The 14,453-nt window shown below is 35.7% G+C and overlaps 1 protein-coding gene across 1 annotated transcript in view; it reads left to right on the forward strand.

Moving 5' to 3' along the window:
- The first annotated feature begins 489 nt into the window (after positions 1-489).
- The window catches only part of LOC106463817 (calmodulin-A-like), a 29,835-nt gene continuing 15,871 nt past the window's right edge, over positions 490-14,453 (forward strand). The window contains exon 1 of the mRNA XM_013923887.2: positions 490-815. Within this exon, the coding sequence (XP_013779341.1) occupies positions 813-815 (3 nt within the window). The 5' untranslated portion in view covers positions 490-812. The remainder of the gene's footprint in view (positions 816-14,453) is intronic.

Consider the following 14,453-nt stretch of genomic DNA (forward strand, 5'->3'; position numbering starts at 1 on the left):
ATTTGCGTGTGGCCCCTTAGAAACATGGCGTGGCCCCCTGGGGGGGGGCAGATGGCCCACGTTGAAAAACACTGCTTTAAAAGATTCGGGACTCGGGTCTGTAGGCGCCGAAAGTTTAAGCGTTTCAGTATAATATTGTGATTTTTCAAGATACCAAGTAGGGATTCGAGCACTGGTCTCGTGTTCCAGCGCGTAACGACAAATCTGACAACAAAAAATAAAAAGATTCGAGATGTTTGCCATTTTACTGCTCGCAATATAACATCATTTTGTTTATAACCTCCTTGCTGTGTACTTTGTACACGTTGTAGTACGATGTATTACTGAATATTTTATTGATTATTACAGCTTGGGTATCGTAAGGAAATGCTTTATACTATACAATACTGCGCAAACAATTTTTCGAAAGAATTTCATAGACTTTCTTTTCGATTTAATTCTCAAGCCTCCACGAGAGGGCTACTCTCAGCAGGCTTCAGTATCGTACACATGGCGAGAAGAGTGTTAAGTCTCCTGGTGACGTAAATAGCACAGAAAGAGGAGACCAATCAGCCTTCTCGCTGCTGGTTGGCTATTTCCACTGTGTAAATTCGAATGGATTTTAAATACAGTGATCGCTGGTAACTAAAAATCAGCTTCTATATTTAAATGACATCTTTCATTAGGATATGTTTGAACCGTCAATCCACTTGGAAGTTTGTAAACTAACCAGGGTGAAGTAGGACTCATTACACACGTCTTTCTTGTACACAGAGGGGGAAAAAAGTGAAATATTTTTATATCGTGTTTCCAGAACCAAAGCCATCCTCAACATGGTAAGTAAATTACTCTGAACTCTCTTCCATCCAAGTTTTACTACTACTACATCCTTTTAAACATATTTCTATATTTTATGTATGCATACTTCGTGTTTGTACTATAACATTAAATTATTGCATGTTTGTCTTATTGTAAGGTCTAGCATGATTTATGCAAAATAATCTTGAAGTCTTGATAACGAGGAACCCACTTTTTAGAAAATAAAAGTTTTGAGACGACTTGACTGGGTAATAAAAAACTTTATTATAAATGTACGACGTTTCGACAAGCAACTCCGTATCAAATCAAGGGAAGGTGTCCGAGGATGACAAAATCTTGTCGAAACGTCGTACATTTATAATAGTCTTTTCATTACACAGTCAAGCCGTCTCAAATCTTGGTGTCGTTTTTTTTATCCAACTTGGAACTTCCTTCCATGTCCTGTTATTATAGATCTGGCTTTAAGTTTAATATAAGTGCTAGTGGAACACGTACCGCGAACATAAAAACAAATTAAGCCCAACGCTCGGATTTCTTGATAACAGGTTTAGCATAACCATATACAGCAGATCAGGGGAGGGAAGGGGACACTAAGGGCACGTAGCCCTCAACTTATCAGGGAAAGCTGCAATTTCAACACAGCAAATAAGGTCCCCCCCCCCCCCCAAATTGAAGTTTGTTCCGCTGCTTGTGAGCATAACTTTAATAATTCTCAGTTTTTGTACTAAAGATGAAACCCAACACCCAGGTTTCTGAATAGCAGAAGAAGTACAACACTCTGACTTTTTGACAACCGGAAGAATGCTACTATAATGATCTAATTCTAAATGACAGATGAAAGTACAACTCTCATGCTTATATATATTTAAAAAAAAAGGTTTCTTAATGATACAGGAACTGTAACTTTCAGATTTCGGGATGACAGATAAATGTTCAACACCAAAGCTACTTGCTGACGTTTAAAGATTCCAGGTGGAAATTCCAAAGTTTAAGTCTTCCCTTTTTACTTTAATATCTTTTTTAACTTTATTTTTTAGAAAAGTTCTGTTATGTCTTCGCTTTAGTCATAACAAACTGGACCAGGACGAGTAAGTTATCATTTAAATTAATGGACTACAACTGCCTCTTGAAGGTGACGGCATCTATACTGAGGCCTTCTTCAGGCCCCTTTAGTGTAGAGGGCAAAATGTCGTCTACTTTTCATTCAATAATAACTATGTCTACCCTGCCGAAAGTTCTACTGAAACATATATCAAGCTGTTTCTATTATGAAATTTAACGATTCTGTTGTGGATTAGCTTCCAGCTGCACGGGCGAGATCTGTGTAACATTCAGCATTGGTGTTGAAAATAAAATTTCACGCCAAGTGTTGCTTATCTTATCTTTCGTATATAGTGTGAAAAGTCCACAATACGAGTTAAATTACTTTTCGTAACTTTGTGTTACTTAAAATCCGTTTTAAAATATTGGAAAACGTTTATTCGAATATCAGTATTCGATTTCGTTGTGAGAAGTATTTTATTTCGACCGCGTGATTCACGCTTTACACGTATACAGTTACTCACTTCATTTCTGGATGTGCGCCTTATGTCTTACACTTACAGTATATTAACGTTTGTTGCTGTACACAGTAATGTACGGGTAACGAAGTGTTTGAAGTCAGACCTTGTAAGAATGAGTACCGATCTTAAATAAAATTAGTTCCGTTCGTAACTTATGACGTCATCTATTTCTGCGATAATATAATTAGTTATACATAGTTGTTGGTTTGCGTCTTGAAGATAGGCGTAAAGTCGGAACTAATCTGAGCTTAAACCGTATCATTTCATCACGTATTTTTTTTTTTATGACTATGTTCTAACTTTATTTCAAATAGTTGTATTCATTTGTAAAAAATCAAACAAAATGCTTTTTTTTAACCCTCTGCGGCTTGTGTAAATCTGCCCACCACCCCTTGAGCAAAGATTTTCAAATTTATGCAGCGAGCCATTCACAATGTTGCGAGCAAAATGCTTGCATCATATGATGCCAGCCGCAATTGAAATATAAAAGATTATGACAATAAATTATTAATAATATTGAAGACGGTGAAGATAGTACAGAATACAAAAAGAAAATATCATTACTCAACACGTTAATGGAATTACCATAATTTTTATAAACGTTAGTATTTCTTTTCTTTTAACTAAAAATATGATTTGATGACCATGATATATTATAATAGTAAGTTTGAATGTGTTTTGTCTAAAGAACATTACTCAGCAACGCCACCAATCGGTAACCCTTGATCTACACCTGTATAATCGAACAGTGTGATTTGACTGTCACTCGTATAACGCATCCTCAAAGTGCGGAGTGCATTTCTTTTGTTGTTGTTGTTTTCTTGGCGGTAACGGGTCACAAACCACACAGTCCGACAATGAGCCGCTACGTCTAAGTTAGATGAGTTCGCCTGTTACCATAAACTGTAAAAAAATCGTAATCTATTTCACTTCGATAGTCTATGTTTTGCCATAACTTGGCTATATTTTGTTTAGGGATTAAATGTGGAATTATTGTTTTTGAAACTACTATAATTCACGGACTGATGTATTGAGTGAACATCACACTGCAAGTCGCTGGTACCGAAGTAAAATAGTACATTTACTCTCCACTTGGTGCGCTGGTATCGAAGTAAAATAGTACATTTACTCTCCACTTGGTGCGTTGACTACAATACAAAATTTTTGATGTTTAGAACAAAACATTTCCAAAAATTTATATAGAGCTAGACTCGAGTTAGCTAATTTGGAAAGAAAAAAATAATAAAACCTAGATTATTTTAATATACATTATAGTCACTAGAGGACGCATTTAATTTAGACATTTCATAGAATCTGTATGGTTTATTTTTGACATTGTAGATTTCTTCAAAATACTTCTACTATTTCTCCACTGATTCTACACAACTGTCCCCCAAGCGGCTCCACGGTATGTCTGAAGTCTTATAACGCTAAAAAGCGGGTTTATGGTCCCGTCATGGGCATTGCACAGTTAGCTCCTTGTGTAGCTTTGTGGTTAAGAACCAACAAATCTTTACATCTGTTCAAGCATACTCAACAAAAAAGTGTTGCAAAAACAAGTAGATACATATTAAACGTATTCAACTTTATTAAGTCATTACCAAGGAGCCCTAAAGTAGTAACAACAACAATACAATCGTAAATAAGGCAGATTTTCCATCTCGGTTGTATAGTATCGTAAAGACGCGTTTGAATCATAAATATTAGCATCTTCAAAATTAGTTGTTTCCTCCAAACACATTCTTTTCGTAAACGTTTTCAATATAATGTTCCAATGAATTGCTGCTTTAATATTATAATGTTTTTGATCTCCAGCTACATTATCCTCTCCTGTATTCATACCAAACTAGTAACTACCAAATACAAGTACGTTAAATGTTGCCAAGTGTATCGCATGTTAGTATTTGTAACAAAAATGCATTAAAAACTTCAATTTTGGTTTATTGTAAGCTCGTATTGTGATAAGTACTTAGAAGACATGTTCGATTTTGATTAAAAACAGATAAAAAAAAATAACAGCATCTTGTTTCATTTTTATTCCACGAAGTCATATAATGAAGATGAAGACGATTGATAAAACATAAAACATTTTATTTACAAAGTTTGAACGTTTCGGAATGACTTATTCCATCTTCAGCGAAATCTGAAAATTGTGTTACAAAGATGATTATTACTAAAAATTATAATAACATAATGATTAGTTTACTTAGTTATTAAGTGTAAACTTAATTAAGTATACTTCAGTGATCAGTTTTTGTTGTTATCACTACCTATACAAGCAATTCTGTTTCAATGCAACTTTACATTGGCTGTGTTTGTCACGTGACTTGCTGATTTGCATATTCAAAACTGTTTTGGTATAACATACTCAATCCTCTGTACACCGTTTAAGTCATTTATATGTATTTTTTAGCATGAAACCTAGTTAAGTAAGTTTTTTGTTATGATTTACGCTTCAGCCTTGCAAAACGTTTCATTCATTTCTTAGAAATTGACTTAACTTTAAGATGTAATAACTGATTATAAATAACTAAATGAAGTGAAAGATAATTCGTTGAAAATAATCTTCAAATGCAAATATTTTTCTTAACGCGAAAACGTTGAAAGGATTTTGGAAGTTTCCAGTTTTGGGGTGATGTGGACACCATTTTCAGCATTTTAGGATCACACTAGTACTTGAAGCCCTAAACCAGGGCTTCGAAAAGAAAATAGTTATTTTGACAATTAAATAATACGTAGGGTTTAAAGCAATCCACACACGTATGTGAAATCGTTGTATCTTAGTAATATCGAAGTGAATAGGGCAATATATCTTTCTAATAGAATTGTAAAACCTCGGTACAAAATCATGTAATACCACAGGGAATGGAGCTGAAGTACCTTAGTACAAAGATCTCGAATACCATGGTAGATTACTCTAAAGTACCATAAGTAAAGGGATTTCGTATCGCAAAAATATGTAGTACCTTAATATAAATACCAGCAATAACATTGTTGATATAATGTATGTACTCTTAGTAAAAAATACGTTACTTTAGTAATGGTTTTGTACCAAGGGTTGTAACATCGTAAGGGATAGTACCTTAGTAATATAGCTGTAATACCCTAGTAAACAGTCATAGTATTTAGTTACAGAAGCATAGTAGTTTATTGTATAAGGCCGTATTGCCTTAGTAACAGAACTTCACTACCATAGTAGTTGGATTATGATACCTTAGCAAATAGAGCTGCAGTACCTTAGTAACAGAATTCTACTACCGTAGTAGTTGGATTATGATACCTTAGCAAATAGAGCTGCAGTACCTTAGTAACAGAACTCTACTACCGTAGTAGTTGGATTATGATACCTTAGCAAATAGAGCTGCAGTACCTTAGTAACAGAACTCTACTACCGTAGTAGTTGGATTATGATACCTTAGCATATAGAGCTGCAGTACCTTAGTAACAGAACTACACTACCGTAGTAGTTGGATTATGATACCTTAGCATATAGCGCTGCAGTACCTTAGTAACAGAAATACACTACCGTAGTAGTTGGATTATGATACCTTAGCATATAAAGCTGTAGTACCTTAGTAACAGAACTACACTACCGTAGTAGTTGGATTATGATACCTTAGCATATAGAGCTGCAGTACCTTAGTAACAGAATTATATCCCTTAATAACCCTTAGCTGCAGAAATGTACAGCACCCCAGCAGATAGGGCTGTAGTACCTAAGTAATATAATTATATCCCTTAGTCACCCTTGGCAATAGAACTGTAGAGTACCCCAGTAGATAAAGCTTTAGTATCATAGTAATAGAATTATACTCCTTCAACAACCCTTAGCAATAGAACTGTATAGTACCATAGCAGATAGGGCTCTAATACCTTAGTAACAGAATTATATCCTCGTGGTAATCATTAGCGGTAGAACTGTATAGTACATGATTGAAGCCGTACGTTTCTTTTTCTTTTTTTAATTTATATTCCTTACTACCAGTTTTTATCTAACGTATAATCATGAAATTCATCTGTTACGAACTTGAAACTAAACTCTCGAGCCAAATGGTTAACACGCTCGGCTGCGGATCGAAGGGTCCAATGTATGAAACACGATGCCGCTGACCACGCCCGGCACTTTCAATGACAGCAAATTATATTATTCATTTCAAAGAGTAAGATTAGGCCTTTGTTCTGTCTATGGTTAATAGTTCTAAATTATGGACGGATATACCTGAACTCTTAAGAGTCTCTGACCTGGCCGCTAAGCCCACGTGGAGTTTGATACTTTTCACCTTTTGATGACAAGAATAATCACTGAAAACATAAACAATACTGTACACATTGGCTCTTAGAAAAGTTTATGGTCAGGGAATGTTAACAAGAGTATATTAAAATATTTAAGAAGGTGCTCTGAGAAAAAGCTGACGTTCACAGAATATTCACAAGAATACATTAAGGTAGGAACTCTGCTAAAAGCATAAAACAGTAAATAATAGTTCTTTTTCTTTGAATTCTTTACGAACTTCATGGGATTCTTGCACAGCAGGTTAAGTTCCCTCCGTTTTTCTATATGTTCACTACCTGCTAAATGTAATCCTATTTATTAAACATTAAGATGCAATTATTGTTTATCAAAGAGCGCTTTAAATTCTTCTTTTGAAAAATACAAACTTTTCTACTGTTGCTATATTCCAATAATATTCCTGACTAGATGTACTTGCGCATTGTCCCCGAAAATGTTCTACTTCAAGAGTAAATAAAACCAAAATTAAGAATAACAAATATTTTTATTTCTTGCTTTTGAAGTTCATGTCATACTGTGTAATAGCCTACAGAGTGCATAATCGTTCTCGTGATTCATGGCTGACTTACAGACAACACATTACTGTTAAGTGGTGTGAGTGGTTAAAATAGGTGACCCCTTTAGGCGGCCTTCGGCCCCCTTTTAGGAAAAGAACCCTCTTTTTTCAAGATAAAAAAAAAACAAAAACAGCGACATGGAAGTGGTTCTTCTGGAAATTTTGAATAGTCAAAGGAGACCTCTTTCATACCGGTTTAAAAACATTACTTAAAAAGTTTCACCACGAGGGAATCTTAATGAAAACAAAATTAAACTACGCCCCCCCCCCAAAAAAAGACTTGGTTCAAAAAGCAACATGAAATATCGAATACAAATACGTTTTATTATACTGTTCGTCCATTCAACTTTTCTTAAGTCATATAAATAAGTAAAATGGTATTAAATTCATCCTTTTTATACTAGAAACACAAGGGAAACCTTTAACTGGTACAGCCGGTTGCTAGTATTAGTAAATAAATGACGACGATATTTTAATGTTGAAAGTATTGGTTCTGTGAAAAATCTTACGATCAATTTAACACAAAACGTCTAAACAAGAGCCCTACGCTACCTGAAATAAAATAATTTGTTTATAAATTCACGTATTGTTAATGGCTGACGCAACTACCATTCCAACAGCTAATTCGCCCCCCTACCCCACTCCCTTTATTTGTAAGTAGTGTCTTCGAGTTCTTTTGTTCTGTACGCGTAGGAGATTATCTGATATAAATTTGTTCCACGGTGGGTCAGCGCTGAGTATACGAACTTACAATGGTCCGAGGTTCGAATCCCCGTAATGAACAGAGTGCATATATCCCATTATGTAGCTTTGCGCTAAATCATAAACAACAACTGATGTAAATTACGACGCCAACCTGTTCATTCCTTCAAGTATGTTTAATGACAGATAAGAACAGACAGATGTATAAAAGTCCAGTCAGTTTATAACGGCGCTGTATAAGTAGCACAAGTCATGTAAGTAAATATTTAAGCATCATTTTAATATTATGCTTTTTGTTTTTTAATCTCTAATGGATATTTGATTTAAGTGTTGTTGTTTTTTGATTTATTATTTAACACTTAGGAATGAAGATATTGTACACATGAATGAATTTATTGTTAGAATAATATAGTAATAAAGTAGAAAAAAATGAGCCTCTTCGTGGACAAAGGACTCAACTTTACTTCCACACAATCAAAGCAACTGTTCTTATACTTTGGAATTACAATATCAAAATAAACCACAGAACACCTGCAGGTCCAGCATTACATCAGGACCTATTTTGTTCGTCACTCGGAATACTAAAGTAAACAATACACGATGTGGTATTGAAATTAATGAAAACTTTGAGACATATTCATGTAGTAATACATTTCATATAATACAACAATTGAGAAAGAAGAAATAAACTGTCAATAAATAGAGTGAATGAGGGAAAAGTTGGAGAGAAAGACAAAAGTACCAGTCAAGACAAGGGAAGAGAGCACAGCAAAGGGAACGGGCTTTGATAAATGAGAAATAAAGAAAGATAAACCTGAAAACTTCTAGTCTGAGTGTATGGTTTGTCACACGATGGTATTGCGTGATACAGAGCTTGTACTTCTTGCTATAACTGTAGGTTCTGCGACAGTGGTTAATGACAAGCTGGAAAAATGTCTTATCGTAGAAACGCTATGGCCTATATAATAATCATATGTAGTAGATTACATGTTATTACATGAAGGCTATGTTGAAGTACGAAACACGCTTATGACGGTGCTAGTTCGGGCCTAAAGAAGAAAACAAAAATTATTGGTTCGAAAAATTAGAGATTGAATTAAAAATAAAATAACTAAAATTATTTTATTACGTAGAAGACTTGAAAAAAGCTACAATAAACTTTTACTGTGAATATAGACGATTGATTAATATGCTATTAACCAATGTGTTGAAGTTCACACGAACCTTAAGTAAAAACTAATCTTGGAACTTAGTCAGGCATTTCCTGAAGTTCAAGTTTCTTCAGACCAATTGCCCGGCATGGCCAGGTGGTTAGGGCGCTTGACTGGCAATCTGAGGGTCGTGGGTTCGAATTCCCGTCACACCAAACATGCTCGTCCTTTCAGCCGTGGGGGCGTTATAACGTTACGGTCAATCCCACTATTCGTTGGTAAAAGAGTAGCCCAAGAGTTGGCGTGGATGGTGATGACTAGGTGCCTTATACTGCTAAATTAGGGACGGCTAGCATAGATAGCCCTCGTGTAGCTTTGCGTGAAATTCAAAACAAACCAACAAACAATCGTGACACTAAGAATCGGGATTTGATACACACAGTAAGCAGAGCACAGATTGCCCTTTGTGTTTATCAACAAACACATCAAACTGAAAATTAGATGGACGATAACAATAGGTCTGTTTTATCATTGTGCATCACGAACTATAAGCCATGTAAAGAAGAAAAAAAAACAGTGAAGAAAACTGCAAACTTGTTTTCCCAATAAACATCTATAGACTCACTTTATTAAGAGCCCATTTTAATCATTAGATGTGTAACATTTAATAATTGTGGTATGCAGACATAGCATGTGTTTCTAACTCCTTAGCTAATATAACATTTTTCAAACTTTCTCTACATACTCTGTATATAGTCCTAATGTAGAATGATAGTGAAAGGAGCCACTTAGTTCCAGCCACCCTAGTTGTCTACTTTGTTGTTTGGTTGAAATCAAGAGTGTTCCATTTTGTTCAGTCTCGTTCTTAAAACTCAGTCGAGGTCAGAGAATTTTAGATTTTTGTTACGCAAGATATTTTCTGACGATCTTCCTACCCAATTGCTCTAAGGGAAATCATTGAACTTGAGAATACTACAGAGTGGATGAGAAGGAGTAAATTTGGTGCCTTGACCAACTGAGTAAAACAAAAACACCTTACCTTCACATAGATACAGGCGCCACACGTCCATTTAAGCAATGTGTACACAGGTTTCCCTAGAACAGGAAGGATGTAGGCAGTGCTGAAATACAGTAGATGCAGCATTCAGAGTGTGTGGTTGTCTCCAGTAGTGGTTGACAGGAAGAATGAGGGTATGTCTAGGTTCTATGTTGATTTCACACTGGTGAATGCAGTAACTCGTATTAACACCACTCGAGTCCTGTAAACAGGTGAATTATAGATACTTTGAAAAGTGCACAATGGTTCAACACTGTAGACCTGTTAAAACCCGATACTAAAAGGTTGAACTGTATGATGAGAGCAGCCCTAAACCAGCTTTTAGTACTCGAAATAGTTTGTACCAACTTTGGATAATGTCATTCAGTTCCTGTAACATTCACACTGCTTTTGAGATGCTAAAGAAACTTACACGGAAGGGACTGCTCTAGGATAGATGCCTTAGTTGTGTCGACAAATCCTTAGTGTTTAGCCACACATTCGAGTTTGCTGCTGAGATCCTGTGTATGGTACTACAGCTAGTAATAATGACAGGTTTTAAATTGAAAACAGGGAACTTTGCACACAGGTGGAATTTCTCAGTCATATTGTGGGAAGAAATGGAATCTCTAATGACCCTGCAAAGATCACAGTGATTGGAAACTGACTTCAATCTAGACTAAATTAGAAGTCCAGAATTTCCTTGGTTTCACATTATATTACTAATGTTTCATGGCCAACTTCTTCAATATTGCTTTAACATTACCTGCTCTTCTTCACTAAAATGGAATGAGAGTAGAGTGAAAGTTTATAGTTCGTAGTCTTCTGTATATTATGTTATTCCAGAAACACTGGGGATCAGCTTCACCTCAACACAGCCTATAAATGTAGATTCTTGCTGGACGATATATCTAACATCAGAGAACTAACTGTGGCTGCCTGTGAGCTGGTTCTTAAGTCTCCAAAGCCACTCCCCAACTGTCTACTGGTCAGATGATCACAATTAAGCCATCAGTAGAGAGTTACGCCATGACCATAACACCTTCAACAGCTGAACAGATGTTGATTCACAGCCCACCACCCAACTAATGATAATGACACCAGAGGCCACCTCAAAACATGTTAAGCCAGAACTGCTAGGAATGTGGGGAAGCTGAAGGAAGATCATCTAGTTTCTCATCAGGAGCTATTCTGTCAAAAAAAACGCCAATGACAGGCAATGTGCCTACACTTCTGACAGAACCACCATAAACATCACCACAAGAAAACCTTTGTGGAATTAAAGTATTTGAAGAGATATTCTAAGCACTGGGAAGGCCTACTGATGTCAACAATTCCAGTGGCTCTGGAACGTCCACCCAACCATTGGCAGGGGAACCACTTCAGACATCAGTGGGGTTGTTGATGTAGGTTGTTGTGCTGCTGCCTACAAAATGTTCCAGTATCCAGAGTCAATGTTCAGAGAAACTCGAGCTGCACTTTACACATCCAAGTGTAATAAAAGAGCGTTAGCAGATACTGGCTCTAAAGCACCACTTGATGTAGCAAACAGCTGGGTAGACAGTGGCCTTGTAATTTTACATCTGGGAAAACCATCCGTTGAAGTGTCAGAATCGTCCTTCACAGTGAAGATAAAGGGGTGAATAAAGGTATACCATGTGTTTCCTATTAGCTAATATAAACATTTTCTAAATTCCTCTACATATTATGTATGTAGTTTTAATACAGAATGTTGATCAACAAAAGCCATTACGTTACTCTCGCCCTAGCTATTCGTGGAACTAGGTCATTCACTAGGGTGTCACATGCACTTTTTAGTAGGAAAGATTGCAGTAACACAGAGAATACTGTATAGAAATAGACATTGATCTTTTCCAATAGCAAGTCAAGTGATGACCTAATGATATAGTGTATCTTATTTTGTAGGCATTTTTTTATAATTATATAATGCCATATGTTTTCAGTCTAGTTCATGATGATTACACATTTTTACAGAGATATGTATAAATTTAAACAGATTTAGAGAACCAGCCAATAAAGAAACCACAAAATACATCTGTATTTAACTCTGATTGTAGTTTGGCTGAAACAAATAGTTTCACTGCGTTGCACAATGTCTTCAACCTGTTACTTTTCTTCGAACTCGGCCAAGGCTGTAGAATTAAGATTTTCTCTTTGCAAAGCATTTTTGTTTGGCGAGCCTCCTGTTATTCTGTGGTTCTTACTAAATTTCTCTAAGAAACATTAGTGAAACATAGAATAACACCGTCTTAAGCGTCAATACGATATCTGGAAATTGTCATATATCTACATATAAGAACGATTGTAGTATCTTTGTTTTGTATGATACTCCATAGAGAAAAACACGGATCACCAGAGAATGTTTACTCAATAATTTCAGATTTATGAAAACAATTTGCATATCCAACCTTGCCCCTAGCCATCCGCATGGTTTGCCACTACACGGAAGTAAAATGCCCTGACACTCTATTTGCGATTCAGTTGAAGTGTGCTGATTTCCAAACGTAGATGACTTTTTCTGGAAGAAATCTCTTTTTATGGTTCCAAGAGAGGCTTTATCTTGAAATGCAATGGAATGCTGAGGTCTTGAGTTACTGTCGATGACAGGTTATTTAACTTTCTTTACTACCTCCAAAGTGCGACTGGTAGTTGTCATGAAATACCTGTTTTTCTACCTCTAGAATCATAAGACCAATACCGTTTAACACTACAGATATCCCTTACTTCGGAACTCTAAAATTTTGTTCTCTGCATTCCTTTCTAAAATCAGAATAGGCGAACATCATATTGGAGATCTCTGTAGAATAGAAAATCACATAGATTTAGGGTTACAAAAGCAACACGAGCATCTTCCAAAGCACAGCTTTCAAAAGCTCATCAACTGTCATCTGGCAATTGGAAGTACGTCGCCATATTGGACGCAACACGTGTCTACTTAAGTGACCGTAATAAATTCCCAGCGATTTATTACGACCTGCCAGAGATATGACATTTAAAAGATGATGCAGTGTATGTTAGAAAATTTTCCAAGGTGTTATGGTGTTTGTAAGTTACAGCTGTAATAGAAAACACTCAAAAAGTTGAGGAAAATGCTAAGTTGTCTCCTAAATGCTATCAAATTTACATGCTGACACCACTATACTATGATGAAATACCATCTTTGTTTGGACTGGATGCTAACGAAGTATGATTCCATCAAGACAAAGTATCCAGCCGTGCTTCCAATCCTTATAATTGATCCTGACCAACAAACGTAACTACGGAAAATACAATTTAGAAATAATATACTGTGACATTAAGTAAAATAATGCGACACAAGATTAACGTGGATGTATTTTTCACACTTTGTTCTTCAGGTACAAATCAACTTTCTTAATTATGTAGCTAAACATCGAATGATTCTTAGATGATCCTTACTTATTTTGCAGTTTTAGTTAAGACTCCGCCAGAATAGGTAAAGAATAACAATTGTTGTTATCGTACACACCTACTTGTGTAAAGCTAAATATCATCATTTTTTCTGGAAAGTCAGGTGATACCTCAAAGATACAACATCCCTTATTTTGTGGTGAGAGTGACCATCAGTGATGTGGATAGTACTTGCATCCTGAAAGGAATTCCATTTTTGTATAAAATGTTATGCTTTCTCAGTCTAGGATAGAATTTTAAGATAGAAGATGAGTTACAGGTGGATTTGAGGATTTTAGTTCTCCAGTATATGCGTCAAAAAGCACTTTTTAAATCTGGATTATTGTTTGGGTGAGTAAATATTGCTTTATTGAATTTAAATTGTGTCCAGTACCTCTCTGTTTCAAACTCAATATAAATTAGAGAATTAATATTTTTGCTCCGAATACATTGTTTTGTTTTGTTTTTGCGAGCTTCCAGTTACTCTATTCAAATACTCGGTGGGAAATAAGTGAAATTAAGCATACCTGTAAATGCATTTCTTGTTCCTTTTCCCTTTTTTCTTTCTTGTAAATTAATTAAGGTATTCTTATAAATTCTAGTTTTAGAAACAAATTGCATTAAAACATCACATAACCTTTGGCCAAAAAAATAAAAACACTATCAAGCTTGTGTGAAATTCTACCATAATTAAGAGTTCACGAGACTGAATTGCTGAGATTCCTCAAACTCTTTAGCGTTTGCACAGAATCATTACAAGTGTACATATGTAAGGCAGTTTCATCCTTTGGGATAAACAGCATATTTTGAATCGTTTTCTTAAGATCATAATTTAAGAATGGCCCGGCATGGCCAGGTGGTTAGGGCGCTCGACTCGCAATCTACGGGGTCGCGGGTTTCGAATCCCCCGGTTAACCAAACATGCTCG

This window comes from Limulus polyphemus, unplaced genomic scaffold (genome assembly GCF_000517525.1).
Source record: "Limulus polyphemus unplaced genomic scaffold, Limulus_polyphemus-2.1.2 Scaffold1490, whole genome shotgun sequence".
Lineage (NCBI taxonomy): Eukaryota > Metazoa > Arthropoda > Merostomata > Xiphosura > Limulidae > Limulus > Limulus polyphemus.